We start from the raw sequence: 25,305 nt of genomic DNA, 5'->3' as shown, positions 1-25,305 counted from the left end.
CAAAAACAACAACAAAAACCACCGCAATAAAAAAAAAAAATCTTTGCAAAACACTGACTCTACAGGCATAGTCAAATTCAGGTCTATTAGCCTAGCTGTCTTCAGAAAACCTGCTTGCTTTCTTCTTTCACAATGGCTCCAGGAGAATATCAGATTAGGTTTGAAATAAATTTCACTTTCAGGCTCCTAACTATTCTAAAGGAAATGACAGGTTAGCTTTAGTTTTCTTAAGCACTTCTGGTGGGGCTTTGTCTGCTTTATGTAGACACTTCAAGTTAAAGGACTGGCCAATCAGAAAGGATGAATACCCACCATTTGCATTGACATGGATGGAACTGGAGGGGATTATGCTAAGTGTAATAAGTCAAACAGAGAAAGACAATTATCATATGGTTTCACTCATATGTGGAACATAAGGAATAGCTTGGAAGACCATAGGGGAAGGGAGGGAAAACTGAAGGGGGGAAATCATAGAGGGAGACAAACCATGAAAGACTCTTGATTCTGGGAAACTGAGGGTTGCAGAAGGAGGGGGGGCAGTGGGGGCGATGGGGTAACCAGGTGATGGGTATTAAGGAGGGCACGTGATGTGATGAGCATTGGGTGTTATACGAAACTGATGAATCACTGAACATTACATCTGAAACTAATGATGTATTATATGTTGGCTAACAGAACATAATTAAAAAAATAAAAAATAAAGGACTGGCCAGAGGGAAACAGCTGGGATTAAGAAGCTAGACCTTCTCACACAGGGTTTGTTTTTTGTTTTTTTGTCGTCGTTTTTAAATCAACCTCTGCTGATCAGGGTGGAGTGGTCCGTGAGAAGGTCCAGGGTAATGGATTATTAAATAAGGATATTTACTTAATATCCTATATATTAAAAAAGGGTTTATATATTTATATTTATATATATTTTTTTATATATAAAAAGATTATTTTTCAGGATTTAGGAATCTAAATCTCAGTGTGGTTTTATTAGTTTTCAAAAGTGTAAATTCTGTGAAGCTCAGACTTGCTGACTCATTTTTATATTAAAATGTGCAAATCCCTACCCAGACCAAGCAAAAATTATTGCGATTATGCATCATTTCCTGACAAGATTACAATTGTCACTTCATAAAGTAATCCTGCCCCTGCTGGTAGTCCCCATACAAAAGTTAATTTTAAAATATGACAAGTGTAACAAGACATCCAGAAGAATGGACTGGTCAAGAAACTAACCCAAATTAGAGGTGGAGTTTAAAAAAATTTTTTATGGCTTATTCTGGGATTAATAACAATATTTCACTTTGGGAACTTTCCAAGAATTAAGATGGCATTTTGTAGAACACGTGCATGCTTGACAAACTTGTACATCCCACTTAGGGAAACTGAGTCTACTTTATAAGACGGGGTTGACCCACAGAAAGCTTCCTAAAAATGCTTTTTTGCCACACGATAGAAGCAGCCATCACTTAAACAAGTGTCTGGGGGGTTTGCTAACAAAGGAGCGGTTGGGATAGCCTCGGCCCTGGAGTCGAAGCTTCTCATGCATCTGTTGGGACTAAGTTCATGCCGCTTCTGGCTTCGTACTTTCTGTTTACCTGGTTTTCTCACTGGGCCTAAAATGGCTGTGCAAACGTTTCTTTCTCTTTGGGCCCAATTTTATTTTGCAAAATACAGTTTTAAGAGTCTGAGGAAGAAACCACAGCTTAAACAAAGGTCTAGAATAAATCCTCATTTGCCATTTCCTGGAAGAGCAAAATATTAACTATTTCATGTGTAAACCAGTGGCTGGGATCATTCTTCCCTCCCAATATAGTGAGTTACAGTCTCCAAAATAAAAGATAAAGCAAAAATCAAGGCAGTGTAGTTATTTTATTAAAACAAACACCCGGGATACCAGTTATATTTTAAATATATATTTCATTTTAAGTAAGAGTACTTCTTTGGTAAAGCCATCGGTGCTATATACAGGTTGAGAAGAGAATATGCACAACAGATGGGAGAGGGTAGACTGTGTCAGTCCAGCGTTTGTTTTCATGTACACTAACATTCAATAAGGTGCCATTCAAGAAACACTTTTGGTCACACTCTTTTAACCACTACTAAGACAGGATCTAATGTAAAATCTCCAAATGCCTTTGTGACTTAAATGTGAATCTATATGCATAACCTAAGGTTGGAAAGAACAGGTCACACTTATCTACTAAATGGAGTGGAGACCCTGTTGATCCCTCCGCCAGTCCTGCAATCCAGTTGTATTGACCTGATGGAGACCACAGGGGAGGGGGGGCAGGGGGGGTTGTTCTCTGTGTTGTGTGTGGTGATGGGGGCGGTTGGAGGGGGGCAGTGGAGGGTGTGTGGCAGTGAATCTGGGTAATGCCTTTAAGCCCTCCCTTTCACGCATCCTGCTCTTCCGATGAACACTGATTTTTGGCCTTTCTGTGATGAGCCACCCCCTCCCATCTTCGCATTCAATCCCTCTCACAAAACACATAATTTTGAGTCCAGATGGATTAGGAAAACTGCTCACAACTTCTGTAGCAACAGTAAATTCTGAGCAACAGCAGGCTTTTTGATGACACTTTCACCATCTGCACGTGCTTCAATTTTTCACATCCGTTTTCACCCCATAGCTTGTCATACAGTTACTGAACTTTAACAGCCTCCCTGGGTTCATAAAACATCTTGCTTAATAGATCCAAGCATTAATAAACATTACCCATTACTTAACAGTATCTAAATTTCAGATTCTATCCCACTCTTTACAGGTAGGTAAACAGACACAACGACAAAGAACTGATTTGCCCATGGTCAGTCAGGAGTAAAACCTAAGTCTCTTAGCTTCTAATTTAGTGGTATATATGCTAAATTACACTGCCTCTTCAGCCCTCTGGGAACATAATCCTGGAACCCTGTGTAAGCAGAATGGGCCCCAAATTACATTCTCACCAGAGAAATTAATTGGATAATTTATCAAGTGTGAAAATAACATTAGAATATTCTGCACAACTGATCAAGGACTTTCAAATAAATCCATTATAAAAAGCATCCCTTCAGGCAAAATAAATAAGATTAAAATTTAGCATGATATGAAAACTAGCTGAAAGTGAGGACCACAATTCCAGCTACAACTCAGATATCACAAGTTTCCCCAAAGAGTTTAAGATGACTCAACTGAAGCTAATTATCTTAGCAAAATTTTTAAAGAGAAACCAAACTTGAAGAAGTCTCATTAAAATTAACATGCACTAAGTGATAAAGCTAATGTTACAAAATGTTACTTGTAGATTCTAGGTGGTGGTGGTTCACTATACAATTCGTCCAACATCTTTGCATGTTTGAAAAATTTCATAAAGAAAGTGCTGGGGGTAAAAAACAAAAAACAAAACAACCAAACTTATCTATACCGTACCACCTAAAACTTACATGACAAACTACCAGAAATTGGTCAGTTTTAACCAGTATTTTCATTAACAGATCATACTAAATATATGAGTGTGTATCCTGTGCTGGGCACCGTGCTGAAACCGTGAACCGAACACCGTCCCTGTCCCTAAATTTTCGCACTCTCCTTCGGACTGCAGTAAAACTGTCATTACGTGCTTCTAAGACTGGCAGCATTTCTTTCGTGGAATACAGGAATCCATATGCTCTTCTTTCCATTGGCCCTTTAGCTTGTACCCTGAAATCTACCTGCAACTTAGGGATAAGTGCAGTCAGCCGGCAGAGGAACTCTGACAGGAGGCTCGCCTTTCCAGAAACCACGGCTGGGAAGCAGCATTGCGGCTGTGCTCTGGTGACCTTCCAGGTGGGCACTCAGAGCTGCAGGCCTTGAGGGAGCAGAGGAGCCAGCCTCTCCTTCCCCCTTGTCCTAAAGGCAGGGCTAGCATCCGACTGAGAAAGCACTTTGAGAGGAAAAAAAAATAGCACCACATCTTCTTATTCCACAACATGCTTGCCCCATCTAGAATGATTTTTCGGTATTTTATAACTTTATAATAACAATTTTGGGAGAGGAAAAAGCTTTAAAACATTAAAGGCTTAGGTGACATTTAGAGAAACAAGTAGGCTTCTCTTTACAGGCATGTGACTAAAAGTGAAGGCTGTACTTGACTACAATCTGTAGAGATCCATCTAATTTGATTTCATCAAATCAACTTTCTGGAGACTGGCAATTTGGGAGTGTCAACTCCATTCTATAGAATGCAATAGTATCAACTGTGAAACTTACTATAGCTTATCGTGTGAATCTGGAAAATCTAGAAAAAAGTGTATTTCAAAAGAAAAGTACAAATGACGATTGTCCATTTTTCATTTTTTTAAGGCATTGCAGTGCTTAGGCTCTGTGGAACTAGGCATCACAAAAGAGACCTAATGGAATTTTATATAAATGGTGAGCATAATTCATAATTTAATTGAGACAAGCCAAAAAAAAGAGCTGGAGTAACTGAATTAAAGTACAGTGCTTTCAAGTCTTAAGTTAGAAAAACCTCTCTCCTAATTAAAAGTGTTTTCTGGTCACCAGAGATCAGAGGGTTCCCTGGATAAAGGAATGACAAGCAACTGCTCCTCTTTAAGGAGAATGTATTCTAATTGCATGCATAATTCCTAATTCCTAATTCCTGCTTAGTTTATCTAAGACTTTACTAGTACAGAAACACTAATGGAGAACTTAATTTTATACCTGTCACAAAAACTGTCACATTTCATCCAACATCTCTATATTAGCCCATCATCAGAGGAAAAAACTCGCCTTTCATTCTATTTCCCTTGACTCGGCCCCACAGTAAAAGCTGAATCACACTGTAGTGTAGACAAAGCTTCACTGCTGCCCCGGCCAAAGGACGGTAAAAACTCCCAAACTACAAATCAACATCCTGACTGGTTTTCCCACAGCCAAATACATGACTTGAAGCCAGTTGCCTCCAACACTGGGTTGGACCTCTCTGGGAAAAGAGGAAACAATTTTGCTACATTCGAGAATGATGTCAGAAGATCAACATGTTCAAAGGTTAATAAAATAAGAATGCAGGGCACAAACACTTGAAAGCCAGTTGAGTGAAGCCAGCATGTTTGAGTCCGGCAGATTGGAAAAATGTCAGAGACCAGATTTTCCATCTCAGGCTTGATTCTGAGGTGAGGTCTTAACAAAAGTTTCTATCTGGAATGACAGCTTGACCATTACTTTTATTCTATATTCACAGTGAATGACCAGTGTAAAATAAGTGCCTGGTTTCTTACAAAATACCACATGTTTGGGGGTGAAAACAAATGCTTATTTGAATTAAGATGAGACCCAGCTGATGGGATACTACATTTGAAGTATTATAGGCAGCAAAAATTAAGGCAGAGCAATTTCCTACAGGCAAAATCTTTTAGTAAGTATTGTCAACGCTCTGCTGGTTAGGACTTAATTTCTTAAAACAGAATTTTATGGTTGGAGTGGACCTTAGAAACATCTAAAGCAACTCCTTATTCTACAGATGAGAACCTTGAAGCTAGAAGTAGAAATTAGGCAAAAAACAGGTTTTTTGCCTAATTTCAACTAACAGAGTTAGTAGGAAAAAAAAAAAAAAACTAACCAAAGCAGGAAATGACTTGGTTCAGTACCTAAAGTACAGCCATGCTTTTAATAGAAATTTGACCAGGAAGCTTTTAAATAGTATTTCCTTTTTTGGTGGGGTTGAATGTTTTGTGGCAACATTTTTTTTTTCCCTCTGATAAAAATATATGGTTTATTGTAGAAAATGTAAAACATATTAAGAAAGCACAAAGAATATAAGTCATCAAAGATAGGTCAGTACATTTCCTTCAGGCTTTTTCTATGCAACAAAAAAAGTTTACCATTTACTTGTTAAATGGAACTCAACAATTATTCACTGAAAAACAGTCACAACAGCAGTAGTGCAGGGCTCCCAACCTGGAGGGTGGTGGTGCCATGATTCTGAGGAGCTAGTTGGAAGGCATAGCCGCTAAGGGACACCAACTGCCAGGAAGTGAACTGGGAACTAGTGATGAGCAGTTGGTACCGTTGGTAACTCTGGGGAACAGGATCTCCGCATGACCCTTCTTTTTACTGTGGAACATAAACGCATCAGAGCAGGAGCGGCAGAGACGTAGGGCAGGAACACAAGGGAAGGGAAAGGTCAAAGTGACATACTTGCTGGGTCTGCCTGGAACCAAAACCATTCTTCTCCACAGACAAGGTCTCTTGGCTTCCTCTTGAAATTAAGGCTCATCTTCAATGCTGGTCAGGGAGCTCTGATCTGGCCCCTCTAAAGATATAATTCCATCTCTCATGACCAGACATCATTAAACATTCTTGTGTAAACAGCAAGGGGTACGGGTCTTCTCAGATTCTTCTAAGAGCCTCTACTAGCTCTAGGACTCACTGAGAAAAAGATTTCACCATATTTAATATCTATAGGCCTTAACAAATCAACGGCACAAAAATCATCTCTCCCTATTAGGAACATTTAGCCACTTCAATACATTCCAGATGACCCTCCTCAACTATGTACTGTTGTTGACCAAAGCAACCTATTCAGGCTAAGTCCTGACAGAACCACTGTGACTGCCCACCTTGGTTTGATGACCTCTCAGGTTATCTCCAGTGATCTCCCAAGTATTAAGAAATTCTGTTTTTAGGAAATCAGTTTTGTTCCATTTAACAACTATCGGAGGTGTTCAAAAGAGCTGAAAATTTCTGGCTCAGATAGCTCCCGTCACCACCAGTGAAATGCCATGTTGGCTGACTGATGAGACTTATTTTTTCTGTTGGTGCTTATATGTGTGCATCTCCTTGTCCTACAAGCATTAAGCCACAGAGAACATATGTAAAGCTGTGGAATTCACTCTGCACTGAACGGACAGAAAGGGATTTATAGCATAACACTGGGCAGTTGGTACCCACATGGTTCTCAAAAGTCTCAACTCTGGAGAAGATGCTACTTGTAGCCTCAAGGAAATATGTATGCCAGATAAGTGTTTATACTAAATAACTAAGGTTATATTTAGGGTTTAAACTAGTTTCTGAACATCCTACAGGGGGTGGGGGGTTGGAGTGAATGAGAACTTAAGCTTTCCAAGGATTAAGGTTCAAATCCTCTGAAATCCGTACAAGGTCAAATAAAATGAGAACTCAGCTCCAGAGTAATAATTCTCACTGGCATCAGCACGAGGCAGTAGTGATTCTCAAGTTTAATATATTACATATAAAAATAAGCTGAAGTTTTAAAGAATGTCATTCTTAAAAAGTTTGAGCTTTCCTAGTCCAACCATGGGCTTTTTGACAATCAAACACACTGGAGCAAAAGCCCATGAAGTACAACAAAGAGGTATACTAAATGACAAAAGAGCTGCTGCAATATGCCACAGGCACTTCGGTTTTTGAGAAAGCACAGAATGTGTAGATTCCCAAGGAAAAAAATAAAACTGCTTCAGAGATTTGTAACAGGAAGAAGTGGTAAGTGACCTGTCTAATAACATTCACTGGTGAATACTACAGCCTTCCCACTTCTTTTGTGGTTTGCGTTATGATTGAGAACAAGGCAAAGACACTGCTTTCTCCAGACGGCTTTTTGTTTTTGAACAAATGCAGGGATGCTATGTGCCTGAATCAGTACTTCGTGGCTGAAAACCCTCCCTCCGGAGACTGCCCATGTCAAAGCGGGTGTAGACCTCACAGCGGACTAACAAAGTATCATCCTTAACGAAGGTTCTTTGTCTTAGGGCTTCCAGGTGCATAAAAGTCACATAGCCAAAACCTTTTGGGTTCCGTGGGATTGTGGGTCTCTGGAAGGCAAGCAGCTCTGGTTTGGCATCCATGATCTCTTCATGGTTTTGCCTTACAGGCGCTTCAGACTGATCAAGAATTGCAAGGCGTATTGTACCCTGGAAGGGCCAAGGCAGGTGGCTGTCATACTCTCCCTGCATTGTGTGGACAAAGAGGGATATATAATTAGCACAGCGCTGAGCAGTTGGTAACTGGAGGTGCAGGCGCATGCACAGTTTGTAGCCAGGTTTGCCCGTGTAGAATCCAGGGCTGTGAATGACAACAGGTTTCTCCTCTTCCTGAGATTTCAAATGCATCCCAAAGTTGCCAATCTTCCAGATGTAGATCCCGTTGCACTGCTGCGCTTCTATTTCAGCAACTTTGTCTTCAAGGGTTCGAATGGTTCGTTTGAGCTCATTTACATACATGCTCTGAGTTTCCATTTTAGCAGTTAGCTCTCGGATTTGATGGTCTTGTCTTACAAGGCGACCCTCTAACTGCTGAATGGTTTCTTGGAAATTATGGACCTCAGGGTGACACGGAGTGGAGACCCGGGACACAGAGGAAGAATCATATGGCGGCATATCACGCTGAGGTACAGGAGCTAAAGCAAGGCTTAAACTCTGAACGGCCTGAGCCAACATTCTCATGTGCGACTGGGTATTCTCTTGTAGGTGGCGTGCCAAGTGATTCCTCTGCATCTAAAAACCAAGCATAAGCCTTAGGCTGGGACTAGATACTGTGAGGACTAGGAAAGGGACCTAGCCAAGCCAAATAAAAGGTTTTTAAGTAATGTCATCACTTCCCTCCATTCCCTACAGCCTTCTGTCTTCATCAAATTCTTGATCCAGTGAGACGATCTTGTCTCTTTATTCACTGAAAAAGTGAGGCTATGTGCTGAATACCTTTCACTCAGATAAATCTCCCTCCCACCTATAAAAGTATCAGTATCTATACCCATCCTTCGCTTCTGACTCAGAGATGACTCTCCGCTTGTCCAACATTAATGCTTCACCTAGGCTCTCAGTGGCACCCACCTTTTCAAGACCTCAGAGGTTTTGCTCAGTTATACCCCTTCTCCTTTATCTTCATTCCCTCCCCTTAACCCTTCCCCTCAGAATATATTACCGCTTTCCTATCGAAAAAAAGGTACATCTCTCTAGTGATCTCATGTCTCTCTTTAGCTAATACCATTTTCTCTCTCTTCCTTTTACAACCGAGAGTGAGACTCCATCTGCGCTGTTTCCAATCTGTTTTCCAAAGTATCTTTCTTGTCTCCACACCTTCTCATGTCATCAAGAACATCTTTGTATGAGAAAGTATAACTTTCATTATAAAAGTAATTCATGTATATTATCGAAAAACAGAAAATACAGATGACTGAAAAGAAAATGAGTTACTTATGATCTCACCTAACTACCATTAACATTTTTTTAAAAAGATTTTATTTATTTGAGAGAGAGAGACAAAGATAGTGGGAGAGAGCGGGGAGGAGACGGAGAAGCAGACTCCCTGCGGAACAGGGAGCCTGACTTGGGGCACGATCCCAGCACCCCAGGATCATGACCTGAGCTGAAGGCAGACACTTATCCAACTGAGCCACCCAGGCGCCCCCCATTAACATTTTGATACATTTCCTTCAAGTCTTTTTCTCTATGCAGACAATACAGAATCTTCCCATAAAATGTAATCATAGTATATACCATTTCTTCACTTTATTCTTAAAATTCGTAATTGCATGCTTATTGTAAAAAAAGTCAGGTTAAAAAGCATAATGGAAAAGCAAAAGTATAGCTGGACTCTCCAGAAAGAATGACTTGTCATTAATAACCATCGATCTCTGGGGTGCCTGGACAGTGCAGTCAGTTAAGTGGCTGACTCTTGGTTTCAGCTCAGGTCATGTTCTCAGGGTTGTGAGATTAAGCCCCACGGTTGGGGCGGGCTCTGTGCTCAGTGGGGAGTCTGCTTAAGACTCACTCTCTCTTTGCCCCTTCCCCTGTGTGCACGTGTTCTTTCTCTCTCAAATAAATCAATCTTTAAAAAAATAACCATCAATCTCAAATATGTGACACAACTGATCACTAGTCTTGAAACTAATTTTGGAGAGCGTAGCAACACCACCTTTTCCTTGCCTGATTCACCAATTTCTAATACACTCTGTTCATGACTTCTTTGATGGTCTGCTTCTCCTTCCTGTACACACTCTATCGACCTTCCATTATCATCACAAACCACTTCCCCAAATCAATATTCCGAGTCCCAATTTCTCTTTGGAGCTCAAAACTTATACACTGCATGTCAGCCATATCCCCTTCCACTGGTATTCTCAACTCTACTACAGAACAGAATTTTCTTTGATATTCAAGAATTAACAAAAGAAGGAAAAAACCCTTACCTTTACATGGCAACCAAAAGTACTGAATGTGCATGGAATTGGGGCTGTTGGACAGTCTAGATCATAGTGATTAGGCATCTGAAAACCAAAACAAAGGTTGAAAAATGGTTCTCCCTGCATATCATCTTCTAGTTTAATGATCACATTTGAAATAAAGATTTACATTTCATCTAAACAATATCAAGTATTGTCTACGGATGCTTTTGCACAATGCAGAGTTGAGAAGTTGCAACAGGAACCATGTAGCCCACAAAGATCAAAATAATATTTATTTCCAAAAGTCACAGAGAAAGGCTAGAGAAACATCTCTTACCATCCCTCCAAATCACTCAAATGTCCAGAAAATGAATGTTTCTATTGCTAGGAACTAACGCCCTCTAGTGGCACTTTAGAGAAAAAGCACCTTCTGATGGCAACTAAAACTGCAAACTCAAGACTCGCTGTGGTCCAGGCCATTTAACAGCAACCAGTTAACTGCATACACTGAAACCACTGGTTGCGGCCAGTATTTCCCTCATGACCGGCTCTCATAATCTTACTTTCTTTTAACCAGGGCATGTTTTGGTTACCATGGGGAGATGCAGATGTCAGAAGGTATTTTCAGCACATTAATAAAAGTTCTAAAGAAAGTCTCAGCCTTCGATTTGGGGATTCTAAACACATTCTTTAAGGTGAAATCCATTATGCAGAATCATGTTCTTTGAAAGTGGTGCCAAATTCCCTTTAGAAATTTAGTATGGCTATATTCATAGATACTTCAAGCAGAAATGACTATAGAAACTACTTAGTCCAATTCTTCATTTTGCATCATCTGGAACAGCAGTCTGCAGAATTTTTTGTAAAGGGACAGACAGAAAGTTTTTTCAGCTTTGTAGGCCTTATGGTCTCTGTCCCAAGTAGTCAACTCTTACTATTGTGGTACACTAGCCATGTACAACACACAGACATGTGGGCATGGCTGTGTTCCAATAAAATGTATTTACAAAAACAAGCAGTGGGCCAGATTGGCTGGTGGGCTGGTCTGCTGATTCCTGATGTAGAATGTCAGCTTTCTTGTCAGAGATCAGTGGGCAAGTTAGGGGCACAGCCAAAATCAAAACCTAGGTTTTCTCTTAACCTAGAGTTTTTTCCTACATTATTTTATTTTTGCTGGGTTTAATATGTGATACACGGTTTCCTTCAAATATTAAAACAGAGCAAAAAAGAAAACTAAGGAGGTGAGACTTCAAAAGCAAAAAGAAGTTTAACACCTTCGAATTAAGGCTTTGTTGGGGGAAAAAAACCTAAAAGACTTTGTTAAAAGACAAATGGAAAAGTTCAGTTAAGTGACGGGTTTTGCTTGCTGCTACTTATTAAGGTAATCCATTATGATCTTTGGGTTTGCAGACTTCATGGGTGTATAAATATTTAGTGACTAATATTCATATTTTGTGGGTAAACTCCCCAAATGTCAAAAGATAGCAATCAGATGGAATTTTCCTTTCTCTATTAATACAAATGTACAGTTTTCTATTATTACTACTTTTGATGATGCCCATTAGCAGGCTATGGCACGAATGAACAGAGGCACTACAGATCTTGGAAAGCTCAAAATGTCCCACTGTCTCAGGGGCAACAGCTACAGACAATGCTCTGCTACTGAAGAGACTTGCTTTCATCTGTTTCATAGTTCTCTCACTTTCAGCCGGTCTCCGGACATCTAAGAACCCTGTTCCACAGTGTGCAAATATGTATTTCTCGAAGTTTTTCTTTCTTTAAATGGAGATTTTTTTGATTATTTTTATCTTTAAATGACCCGGGTTTGGTAGGAATCTTTATGAATATACACAAACATGGGTATTATGTTAATGACTCAGAAATTTTAAGTACTTAGAGGGGGCTGAATATTTTGTTCTTTCTGAAAGTACTATAATAATTTACATGAAAGCTTTTCAGTTTTAATACTTCTTCAACCTGTATTCATTTTGCCTTATTGATTTAAATTTCCCATTAAAAACCTAACTCGTTTCTTTAATCTATTAATGGAAATATTAACTTACAAAAGGGAATCATTATACCTGTTCTCTGATGAGCATAGTATTGCAGTATTCACAGATGACATTTGCCAAAGGACAGTTCTGGTCATGGATCTAAATTTTATTAGAAAAATATTAAAAAAGCATGAGAAAATCTGAAAAAGTAATAATCTATTTTTATAAAAATTCACTATAAAAAAATTAAAGACCTCAATTTGTGCAAAACAAAAATGTAAAAATAATGTACAAAGGTTATTTTCTCTCCAAAGGGAGCCAATATAATTCTCCAAAGGCCCTCTTCCAAAAATTTCCAGCAATAGCTTGACGACTTAACTAAAACTCTTACCAGGAAGATTAAAAGAAGTATTATTAGAGCAAGAAGCTTTGGTGCCCAGGTTCTCATATGCCCCAGGAAAGTGAGCTTTGTGTTCCAGAATACAATGAACTTATTAGTTTAGTTGATATGCTGAGAAGTAATTAAGCTTCCAGGTTAAGTCCAGTAACTTACTGAAGTTTAGGAAGACATCAATTTGCTCTAATTATGCCTCAGACTTCTCTACATGTTTAGCAAGTTAGCAGACTTCTTTAATATTTCATCAACTTAATGAATATGCTTGACCTTCTAAGAAAGTAGGAAAAAATTACCAAAATGAATTTATAAGAAAGTTTAAAGAAGTATCTTCACAGCAATAAAAAACATAAATTATACATAGGTTATTTTAGTAAAGAGGACACAGGATGGGGATCCTGGACTAGATCTTAGTGCTAGCTTTGCCACTGACTATATTAATGTAAAATTACTTAACCTCTCCACATCTGTTTCTGAATGGAAAACTGCTCTATCACTATGATGCTGTCAAGCACAATGACACTTCTTTTTAAAGATAAACGTTTTAATTGAAGTATAACATATGCACAGAAAAGTGAATTCATTACATGGGTGTAGCTCAATAAATTATCATCAAAGGAACACATTTTGTGGTTTTTAATTTATTCTCCATAAAGGTTTTAACTACCCATTCTCTTTTTCAAAGAGAAAAGTGTAAGTCTGATAAAGTAATCATTTGTTTCTAATCCAAAATTGGTCATTAAAATATCACATAGAAAAGGAGATCAGCATATGTCTTTCCTAGAAGCTTGTGTTACTCGCAGATCTACTATAGTGGTTAAGTAGTATAAACAATGTTTTCTAAGAAAGATATACAAGTATAAACTCTATGCTTACTTACTAAATAGTTTATTGACCCCTGTTTCTTAAAAGTCAATCTTCCCACCACTGCTAATATAGACTCAGATTTGGAGTAACATCCTCTCCTATACCCTCAAATATACATTAAAACTTTTTTTTTTTAAGATTTTATTTGAGAGAGAGAGAATGAGAGACAGAGAACGTGAGAGCAAGGAAGGTCAGAGGGAGAAGCAGACTCTCCGCCGAGCAGGGAGCCCGATGTGGGACTCGAACCCGGGACTCCAGGATCATGAGCTAAGCTGAAGGCAGTCGCTTAACCAACTGAGCCACCCAGGCGCCCCTGAAACTTTTTTTTTTTTTAAAGAAGTAGTGAAATTAACAAATCCAAGTAAGTACATGCCTCTTTATCTTCAAATGCCATCAACGCAGCACAGTTCACGCAAGAAACCTGTCTCCTCGGGCACTCCTTAAGAATGTGAATATTAAGTAGGCATTTTTGGAAGGGACGCTGGCACTGGGGACAATTCATGAGAGCAAACTCACAATGTGCTTGGTGATCCTGTAATGAGGAAAATGTAATTGATCAGTATTTGCCAATCCCTATGAAATTTCCTAAGAAATAATCTACAAATGTACTGTTCCCTTTTATAGAACTGGCTACTGAACCTGCTTTGTCTAGCACACACCATATGAAGGTCTTACTGAATTTATTTTTTATTTATTTTAGAGATAGTGAGCGAGTGGGAGGAGCAGAGGGAGAGGGACAAGCATATTTCGCACTGAGTGCAGAGCCTGACGTGGGGCTCAGTCCCACGACCCTGAGATCATGACCTGCGCCGGATGCTTAACAGACTAAGCCACCCAGGTGCCCCGGGCCTTACTGAATTTAAATAGTGGTTGTGAATTACAAGTTTATACAAAGAATGTGAATTCTCAAGTTAATGTATCCAATTAGGGAAAGATGGCAGATTTTCTGATTATCAATTTAGTCTCAAAAGGACCATTCCTTCAAAAGGAGCTAAGTAAAGGTGGGCATGCTGCAAATACATTTTATTTTTTAAAGATTTAATTGGCTTCCCATTGTTAAACCAGATATTTTTTAAGATTTTATTTGAGAGAGAGAGAGAGAGAGAGAGAGCAAGCACAAGCAGGGGGAGTGGCAGAGGGAGAGGGAGAAGCAGGCTCCCCACTGAGCAGGGAGCCTGACATGGGGCTCAATCCCAGGATCCTGGGATCATGACCTGAGCCGAAGGCAGACACTTAACAAACTGAGCCACCCAGGTGCCCCGCAAATACATTTTAAACACTTAATTTCAAATACAACATAAGCAGTATTTAATTCTTGTAAAACAACCAAGCTAAGAATTGTTTTTATTTAATTTAAAAGCAAATGCTTTTAGCTGATTACTTCAGCTAATCTCAAGCTGGAGGAGGACTCCATTTAGCTCTTAATAAAATGTACAATTTAGAAAAACAAAGTATGGTTAGGGTACTAAGATGACGGATGACTAGACAGAGTTTGCTGCTTATTTCAAAACGAGAAAAACAAAATTAAGAGATTAACATGTGACACTTATATTTGAAATGCTCCTCAGTTTTTTTTTTTTTAAAGATTTTATTTATTTATTTGACAGAGACATAGCGAGAGAGGGAACACAAGCAAGGGAAGAGGGAGAGGGAGAAGCAGGCTTCCCGCCGAGCAGGGAGCCCGATGCGGGGCTGGATCCAGGACCCTGGGACCATGTCCTGAGCCGAAGACAGATGCTTAACGACTGAGCCACCCAGGCGCCCCACAATGCTCCTCAGTTTTATTGCAGATAATGTTCACCTAAAAAATTTGTAGTAGAATACAGATTTCTTTCTTATTATCACTGGGCAAAGCCAGAGTATATGGACTAGAAGTATATAGTTTCTACTCAAATTTATATTCAATTATGAAAGAATTGGTATTAATTCAGCAATAATTTATTAACCAATTATTATATGCTAGGCACAGAGGGGACACAGCAAAGTGTGTATCCTCTAGGAATTGCCTTGCATATATGCTAACAGCTAGAAAATAATTTTAATACCTCAAGATGCCTCAGTTCCATCTTGTGCAAACAACCTTCATTTGGACACTTCACCATCAAAGAAAGAATCTCTCGTTTTGCAAAATTGTCAGGAAATAGTTGATTTTCCAGCAATATTTCATTGTCAACTGGACATTTGTGACCAGCATCCCTAAAAGAAACAAGATACATACACTTAGATTTAAACAAATGTTATCGTTAGAACACACAAATCTTTTAGTCACCGCATATAAATTCTCCATTGATTATTTCCTATGGAAAGTAATTTAACAGCATATCACCAAAATAAACTGTTCTTTTGTAGACAGTTTAACAAGCATTCTTTACTGAAATGAATACAACTAGCACCATTTGGTTACCTATCAAAAACTATGTTGCATTTTAGATTTGGGGATAGATTTAAAGCAAAAAATGAGAAAAATTGAGTAAAATCGTATTTTGATTGGCATGAAGTGAAATGAAAGTTAAGGCTGGGAATTGTGGCAGTCTGGCAGGCCTCTGTTCTGTGAGCAGCTGTACAGTGTCCTAGTGAGATGGAACTAGATGGGCTGCTCGTGTGCCAACAACATCTAGTTGTAGTGTGCTGCTTGGTCATAAGGAAAAATTAAACCAATTAGCAGTAACCCTACGAGGTCACATTTTTAGGTTTACTCTGAACAGTCATTACAATACTCTGGCTCACAGGCAACAAAGGTTTCCTTTATGTTTAAGGTTCAGTGTAGTAGGGAGTAGAGCACCTCTATGTCCTGATTCCCAGTGGTTTATTCCATCTTATGATGGAAAAACCATCCCTAGGAAGCTTGGGTGTCTGTCACCCCCCTTTAAGTTTTTGGGATGTCTCAATCTTCACTGACAAAATATGGCAGGTCAGGTAGGCTAGTCAATCACTCAAATATTTGTTGAGCACTTCCTATGTGTAAACCAACAGCGCTAATTGCTGCTGCAGGTAAATAGCTGCTGAAAAATGGGGTCTGCTGTCAAAGGTCTTAGAACTAATAAAGGTGAGAGACATGGTCTTTATTGAGGCCTCTCTCAGAATGCATGTTATTACTACATTGTCAAAAACTTTCTGAGAAGCATAGAAATAGATGCCCAAAATCTAAGTGATGGATGACTAAGAGAAAATAAGAACAACCTTACAGAGTAAACTGGAAACCACTGTCCACAGCATTAGCAATCACTCCAAAAGAAAATGGAATTGAACTGAGATAGATTTTGATTCCTTGAATGACTATAAGAGATGAAAAATTCCAGAGCTGTTCCTTTAACAACTTCAGAGTTAAACCTAAATGGTCATTTCTAACTTAGAGGGAGACAGGGAAAAAAAAAAAGCTCAGACTTCCTTTTGTGGGTTTTACTTCCTTTTCAGAACATGTCCTACTTGCATGAACTCTGCTATTAAAAAACTGCTAAAGATTAGCTACCTTCCTGGGATGTGTGACCACTTGGTAAAATACTATATATTTGTACCCACAGGAAAACCAACAACCCACTTTCACTGCCTACATAATGATATAAACAAACATCACTATAAAAAAAATACTTGAGCCTTTAACATCATTCTCATGTACATTCTAAACCAGTGGTCTCAACCAGGGCAATTCTGTCCCCCATGGGACATTTGGCAATGTCTGGAGACCACTCTGGGAGTTGGGGGTGGGGGGTACGACAGCATCCATGAACAGAGGTCAGGGATGCTGCTAATCATCCTACAATAATTTCCCACAACAAAAAATTATCTGGGCCAAAATGCCACGTGAGGAGGGTGAGAAAATCTACCTTCAACAGATCTTACCAATTCAGCAGTGGGTAACACAGTTTTTTCAAGAATTGACACAAGTCACATGTTCCCTTGTTACTTAAATCAAGCCAAGTCCCAAGTGTGGATGTAGTTACCTTAAACTCAAGTTTTATGTTAAAGTTAATTTAAAAGTTCAAAGAGAAAAACTTGTAAGACTAGTGAATAGCCAACTTAACCTATTTAAGAATGATTTTACTGAGGAACATAAAATCCTCCCCCACCTTCTTCCGTTATTTTTGTTCAGTATAGAACCCTTTAGTCACCTAAAAAGACTCCCATCTACTTCTGAATTATAGTAAAATGTATCTATTTCTTAGGAGATGATTTTGAATCACATGTGGAAATCCCATCTACCTTCATTTGGTTAAAGAAACCATGATTTACTGAGCACCAACTGTTTGTCAGGCACTGCTCTTGGCACTTAGGAAATAGTGGCACTCAAGAAATAAAAGAGATGTCAACGTCTGCTCTCAAGGAGCTAATCTCCCAGTTAAACAAGCAGACGATAAAGAAATTATCTGGTATTTCAGAAGATGAAAAGTGCTAAGGAAGAAAGAAAAGTAGGTTAAGGGAGACTGAGAGAGTGGGGGGAGGTAGGTAGTCATCCTGTGGTATAAATAGGGTGGCCCGGTTACCTATGAGAAAGTGAGATGTGAGCCACACTGGGGGAAGGAAAGAGTATTAGCGAAGCAATTAGCTGAAGTAAGAGTGCTCCAAGCAGAGAGAGCAGTTAAAGCCAACTCCCCAGGGCCCAAGAGCATGCTTGACATGTTCAAGAAACAGCAGAATGAACCGGTGGAAGGAAGGGGAGTGTAGTAGAAAGGCGGTCAGAAAACAGATTATGAGCCTATTATACAGGGCTTTACAAGGACTTTGGCTTGTATTCTCAGATGACCTGCTGCAGTGTTCTGAGCAGTGATATCATATTACTTATTTTACCAGGTTGTACTGAAAACAGTCTGGAAGAAGGCAAGGGTAGAAGCAGGAGGCCTATGAGGGCTGATGGTGAATCAGATGGCAGTAGCAAGTGGAGGCAGTGAGAAGGAATTTGATTTTGGGTATATTAGGAAGGTAGAGCCGTCAACTATTACTTCCTTTAAAAATACTGGCTATTTTACAGTTGTCCATAGACACCAGGTTTAAGAGAATTTAACACTGCTAAAATAAGAATAACTGATCACTTAAAAGTCAGCATTCTTTGTATGGCTGAGATTATCAGATTCCAACAGCATCATCATTTAAGGTACATTTTTAAAAATTTTAAGTAATCTCTATACCCAACATGGGCTCAAACCCACAACCCTGAGATCAAGAGTTGCACACGCCTCCTGAATGAACAAGCCAGGTACCCCTAAGGCACATTTATCCTGTATTATTTTCTTAAAGCATAGAGATTCACCCCTTAGTCTGCAACAGAACTACTTTAAGTAGAAACAGCTAGTTTACCTAGTTATTTATCTAAGGGACAGGAGGGGACAGGAGAGTAGTTACCTTTCACACCACAACAGAAGCGAATAAGAATCTAAATTTCTCAATTTTTTGTCCAGTGTGCTTTTCCCTAAGTAACTTTTTACGTATAAGACTATTCTCAGGAGGTGCTCTGTGTAATAATGTTCTCTGTATTTGGTTCTGTTGCTGGATACAGTTCTTATGCTCATGTACCTTAATTTTTTTTTTTTCCAAGAGTTATTTTTTATTTGAGAGAGAGAGAGAGAGAGAATACATGCAAGCGGGGCGGGGGGAGAGGCAGAGAGAGTCTTAAGCAGACTCTGAGCTGAGTGCAGACCCTGATTCGGGGCTCGACCTCATGACCCTGAGATCACCACCTGAGCTGAAACCGAGTCGGATGGTCAACTGAATGGGCCACCCAGGCACCCTGCTCACGTACCTTATTGATTTGATGATGCAAGCTTTGCAGAACCTGTGGCCACATGGTGTTTGCACTGCTTCCCTTAACGCCATCAAGCAGATGGGGCATTCATACTTGCTTTCCAGGGGTGGGTCAAACTCCACATCATATCCCTGGATCTCTTCCATAAAGGAGCTGGACAGGTTCCCCGGGCCGGCGGTTCCACCCACACTGTCATCTTTTGCTGCAGTGCTACACAGGCCGGCCATAGCGCCACAGCAGTCACCCTCAGACTGGCCGGATCCACAGCTGTTTTCACAGTTTAGCAGACTCATAGTAACGTGATTATCAACTGCTCTGTAGAAACAATGAGCAAAAATGCCTTCACACACATGTACACACACACACAGACGTCATAGCTTATCTATGCAAGTCCTTATTTAGTTGATATATGCTAGCCATGTTAATAACATTATTTACAGAAAACGTTTAAAGTTCTTTGGGCTTTGCTTCATGGCTACGATTTTTGAGTTGTGGAGTTTATGACCTAGGAGAAAGGGAGAATATAAAATTAAAAGAAGAAAAGCACCTCAACTGTAACAGTTATATCTTAATTATCTACTTATATGTCTGTTTCCTGTGACTGAAGTCAAGAATTTTCATATCTTCAGTACTGAGCACAAGATCTTTCATATAACAGGTGCTCATTAAGCATCTGCTGAAGAAGTGAATTATGCTACCGAAGTTCCTTCAGTGCCATAAGGTGAAGAGCACAGTATGACCAGCAAGCAGTGCAAGGAAGAGCGATGCACAAGGAAGCAGGTGATCACGTGCAACACTAGATGTGTGATTTGGGGCAACCTAACAATTTGGCTCTTGGTTTCTTCTAGAATTTGAAATTCTACAAGTACTTCTAAATGTTCAGTGTGGGGACTTCTATTATGTAGAAAGAATGGAATTGAAAATATGTATGTGTATGTCCTTTTGCCTTCAGTCAGGTCAAGTGACTATGTCTCACTATTAATGACTGGAAAAACACGTGAGGTTTCATTGGCCTACGGAAAACTATTGCTTTCATGGGTAGGTGGGATGCTTTCAAATTCTAAACCATTATAGTATTTATGAATTAGAAGCTAATGTCTAAAAACAATTCACAGCCTATGTAACCAAGTCTCTGTTGCAGATAATTACACCTGAGGAAAATTCCTAATACATGCCAGATATAGTTCTAGAAACAGAATGTAAGCCGCTAGTCAATATGGTAGACATTTATCCCCCTGCCTGTCTCATTTTCATATGAAAATCCTGGTTGCCACCAGGCCAAATGGCAGATTAAGACAGTAATCCTGTATCTTTTACTTCCCTACCTTCTTCTTTTACAAACACCTTCTTCTTCTCAAAAAGATCTACAAAGGAAGAGGCACTGTTTTGGCTGGATAGACAGTGCGTGAAGCTTAAGTGCTGAAATTTGATGATAGCGGTTTATTTCTTTTCTCCATTATTTGGTGTAGGACCTGGACGAGTTAGGTAACCTTCTATCCTTCAGTTTCCTCATGTATAAATAGAGATAATCAGAATTACTGAGGATTAAATGTGTTAATATGTGCAAAGCACTTAGAACTGCCTCTGGAAGAATGAGTTATTATTATGTGCAGCTCCTTGTAGTAAATTAATTGAACAATTTCACTGTCCCCATTTTATCAGAGGGGAAACTATGAAGCATAAAAGGGTTAAGTAACTTGCTGGAAATCATAGGCAAAACCTGAAGTGTTCCCCAAGGTTGATACAAAGTAACCACTGACCAATTCCCTATCATTTAAAAAAATTATAATATACTCAATCACTCTGAAGAATAAACAGTCACAGCCTTCTCACTATGTAAGCTGCTTTATAACAATATCCCCTGAGCCTCATTCCATGTTTTGGTTCAACTGCTCCTGGTTTGCGAAGAGTTTTTTTGGTGTGTACGATAAAGTTTTACTAACTACTACTTCAGTGATTCACTGGCTTTTTACTTCTATTATTTTTGAACTTTGACAAAGCACAGCTTTAATTAAATATTGTGGGATGTAGCCGCTGATGACTTATTTAGACTGCAAGATGAATAAATATTGTCATAAATCATGGCTTGTCATATATCATGGCTTAAATCTAAATATTAGTATCTGGGTCAAAGAAAGAATACATCGTTAAATATCTTAGGGAAGGGGGGAGTATAGTGATGCACAAAAATGTGCTCCTCTAAGATCAACAGATGCTAATGAGAAAAAGGTTCTAAGCAAAAGAAATCAACAAGGTATGTCTCCAATCGGGTCAATTTTAAGTCAACGGAAAATTCATTCATAGCAAAACAGAATTCCTATAAGTAAAACGATATAAAACAAAATACTGAGAAAGAACCTTTATTCTTCTACTAGCTTTAGAAACAACTATTTACAACTCTTTAAAATCTATTCCTGAAATGCAAAGACTTGTAAATGTGCTGCAATGGCCAAGAAGTGCTGCAAAATAGTCAACTGTTAGATCTTAATTTTGAATACAAATTCAAGAGGCATTCCCATTCCTAGGCACTATTTGTTTTCCTCCTGGAGGCAAGGATTTGAACAACTTCTTTTAAAATTGCAGCCAAAATTGTATCAGCATCACATATCCCAACTTAGCACAAAAAAGGTCTGGCCTTTACAATTCTGAAATACTGAGAAGTATATAGAACATGCAGGTTGAAACTCTGCTCATCACATGGCCAACAAGTGCCTGAATGAAACACATTCCTTCCTTGAGTCACAAAAAAGCCACACTGTCCTTAGCCCACCCCAACCTCAAAATCAGAAAAACCCCTTCTATCTTCCCAAGTAATCACAGAGGAGTGGATAATATGGCAGTAGTTGGGTTCACAAGGCCAACACTTAGATATTCTTTACAAGTTTTTCTCGTTTCTACCCCTGTGTAGCAAGACATTAGTAACCTGTTCTCCCGAGAAACAGAGAAACACGCAAATACTATACATTTAAGCTGCTAATACTTTAGGTGCTTTCTGTTCACATTCAAGACAGTCCTAAACTCTCAACTGGAGTTCCCCTAAGGCCAAATACTAGGAACAGCTTTATCAACCCAGCGTCTGGAACAATCTCTACAACTACCGAATGCAGGGGCGGGGAAGGAAACATTCATGTCATCTGAACTTTTTTTTTTTAATTGCTGCCTGGGACCTCTATCGAGTTCAAAAGGGAACCCCAAAATAGCTTTCCCATGACAGTGACAGAGAGCGATGGGAATTTAAAAGGTCTGGCTTTTGTTTCGTTTTTCCTTTTTTAAAAGGCTGGTAACAGCTCCGAGGGACGGGAAAATCCAGGAGGCAATTTCCTTTTCTGGAAAGGGGAATACGCGGGGTGAAGGGAGGTAGGGCTAAGAAAAGGGGCGCGGGATTGCCGCTGGCGGACGGAGTGAGGGGAAGGGAGGAGGTGCCTGCAGGCAGGGGGAGCAGAGGTGAAGGGAGAGGGGGCGGCGTCCCCAGCCTCTGGGAAGCGAGGAGACAGCGGGCGGCCTCCCCAGCCTCTGGGAAGCGAGGAGACAGGAGGCGGCGACCCCAACCTGTGAGGAACCGGAGAGAAGGGGGCGGCGTTCCCAACCTCGGGGATGAGGCCGCGGCCACTGGGAGGAGACGTCCGAAGACTCACCGCTCTCGTCCGCTGGGCCGCCGACACCAGCCGGCAGCACGACTCGGCTCCGCCAAGGCTCCTCACTCCGAGTTGAGGCGGCCTGGACGCCAATCTGCCGACCCGAAGGCCGCTTCAGCTGCGACCCCGGGCAGCCCGGAGCCCGAGCCCCAGCCGCGGACGCCCCTACTTCCGCCTTCTCTGCTCTCCTTGGGCAGCGAGGGGCGGGAATCGGACGGGGGCGGAGACCGAGCGGCGGAGCCGGGCCCGGGTGCCCCCTGGCGGCGGTCCTCCACGGGCCCGCAGGCTTCGGCGCAGGCGCGGGGCAGGTCCCGCTGTCAAACCTGCGCACGCCGTCTGGGCTTCCTTTTCCGCTCGGAGAGATACCCGACCTGGGAATTCCTGACCCCGCAGTCCTGAACTGGTGTATGTGGGTGTGGGTGGGTGTGTGGTGCGTTTTTATAGCTTCCCTCTCCAAGCAGGAAAAAACCCCAAATGGGTTAGATCACTTGACCTTCGGGAATTCTTAAATCCCTCCCCAACTCCACCCTCCTTGCCAAGTTTCCACAGTACTTAGAACCCTGTTATCACCTGGTCCTTCTCCTTCGACCAGTCCGAGGGAGTCAAGCCCATATATTAAGAATTTCTTGGAATCCGCTGCCAATGACACCACCATCCTCTTTTCTGTCACTGTCATGAGAAAGCTATTTTGCATTCCCTGTTTAACTGGAGGCAAACCAAAGGAATGTAACAGGCACTTTGCAGGAGATACACAAAAGATTTTCATCCACCTCTGCAAAGGCGGTTCATGTTCACCTCTTATAGGGTAAAGGTTACACAGTTTTAAAATAACTTTTAAGGAACATATGAGAGGGAAAAAAAGAAGGCTACTAAGGTAGAGAGTGGTAAGAGATGGAAGCAGAAGGGCAGGCAAGGGCTAGATCATGCAGGGTCTTGTAAGGCATGCAAAAGAGGTTTATAAGGAGGGAAGAGGTGTGATGTTATGCATGGGAATCCCTCTGGTGGCCGTGTGAAGAATAAGGACAAGGGTGGAAGCAAGGGCAAAGGGGAGGAGAAGATTGCAGTGCTCCAGGAAAGACAGTGACTTGAACTGGTGGGTAGCAGTGGATGTGGTTAGAAGTGGGCAGGTTCTGGATGCATTTTGGAGGGAGAGCCCCCCTGTCATAGGTCTTGCTGATTGGGGGTGAGCTGGTGATAACAAGGGACTGTGATATATTTTTTTTAAGATTTTATTTATTTGAGAGAGAGAGAGAGAGAGCATGAGTGGGGTGGGAGGGGCAGAGGGAGAAGCAGGCTCCCCGCTGAGTAGGAACCCCCCCCCCCAGGATCATGACCTGAGCCAAAGGCAGACACTTAACTGACTGATCCACCAGGTGCCCCAGGACTCTGATATTTTTGATGAGCAACTGAGTGGATGGAGAAGATTGAGAAAGGACCAGGTTGGGAGAGAAAAGAATCAGGAGTTCTATGTTCCAACCTGCCAAGACTTGAATTGCTTACTAGTATACAGTTAGAGACCTTTAGTTAGCTGTGGAAGTAAGGCCTCTGACGCTTAAGGGAGAGATCAGACCTGGAGTTGTAAATTTGTGAACAACTGCCATATAAACAATGTTTAGAATCACCTGAATGATATCACCTAGTGAGACTGTGTTTAGGGAAGAGACGCAATCTGGTATCTGCAGTGTGGACAAAAGCATCTTAGAGTCAGAATCTTTCTCATGCCAGAAGCAGGAAGAACAAGAAAAAAGATATGCTAATCTTTGATAAAATTATAGATCAAGAAAGAATGAGTCAATCAGAAGAGGAATTAGATGTGATGGAACCTAGGAAAAGGTCAGAGATCCAGTATGGCATTTCCCATGTACCTTCTGTTTTGGGGAGGAGGTGCCCTGGATCAAACTCTCCCTCTAGCTGTCTATTTTCAAAGGTAGGAGTTTTGGAAATAGCCTGATGTTATTACTCTTTGAGCTGTAGAAGCAATTGCCAACAGGGGCCAAACAAAGCCAAAGGAGCACACGAAGGAATGTTTTCCAATAGAAGATTCTGGCCTTGGAATATATATTGAGTGTAATAAGTTTCAGGACAGCCCCTCTCATTTCTCCCTCCCTGCCCCCACCCCCCATTCCAAGACCAGAGCAGGGATGGGAGTAGATAACGAGGAGTGAAGGTGGGCAGTAGGGGGAGCTCAGAGGGAAGGTGAGTGAGGTGTGTGGACAGGTAGATGTGTACAGGAAGGCTCCGGGGGTGGGGGGGAACTTCAGACAGTAATAATAGGCTTTGGGGCTATGCACTTGGTTCAGTCTCCTGTCCAGGTTGAGAGCAGACTCTGAGCCACTGAGACAGAAGTTTAGTTTTTTTTTTTTAAATGCCATTTCCTTTTATTTTTTTAAAGATTTTTATTTATTTATTCATGAGAGACAGAGAGAGAGAGAGAGGCAGAGGGAGAAGCAGGCTCCCAAGGAGCAGGGACCCCGATGTGGGACTCGATCCCAGGACTCTGGGATAATGACCTGAGGTGAAGGCAGATGCTTAACCATCTGAGCCA

The 25,305-nt window shown here is 40.7% G+C and overlaps 1 protein-coding gene across 1 annotated transcript; it reads right to left on the bottom strand.

Moving 5' to 3' along the window:
* Positions 1-1,841: 1,841 nt before the first annotated feature.
* TRAF6 (TNF receptor associated factor 6) lies at positions 1,842-22,966 on the bottom strand. The gene is made up of 7 exons (XM_025879179.2): positions 22,761-22,966; positions 19,123-19,440; positions 15,434-15,584; positions 13,762-13,920; positions 12,215-12,286; positions 10,158-10,235; positions 1,842-8,463 (listed from the first exon to the last, which is right to left on the bottom strand). Exons 2-7 carry the CDS (start codon positions 19,416-19,418, stop codon positions 7,594-7,596), a joined length of 1,626 nt encoding a protein of 541 aa, XP_025734964.1. The 5' UTR covers positions 19,419-19,440; positions 22,761-22,966; the 3' UTR covers positions 1,842-7,593.
* Positions 22,967-25,305: the final 2,339 nt, after the last annotated feature.

The sequence above is a fragment of the Callorhinus ursinus genome, unplaced genomic scaffold (assembly GCF_003265705.2).
Source record: "Callorhinus ursinus isolate GAN/ISIS: 27379988/994484 unplaced genomic scaffold, GSC_fseal_2.0 scaffold21, whole genome shotgun sequence".
NCBI lineage: Eukaryota > Metazoa > Chordata > Mammalia > Carnivora > Otariidae > Callorhinus > Callorhinus ursinus.
Note: the sequence above shows the minus strand (reverse complement) of the source record. Positions and strands in the feature narration are given on the sequence as shown.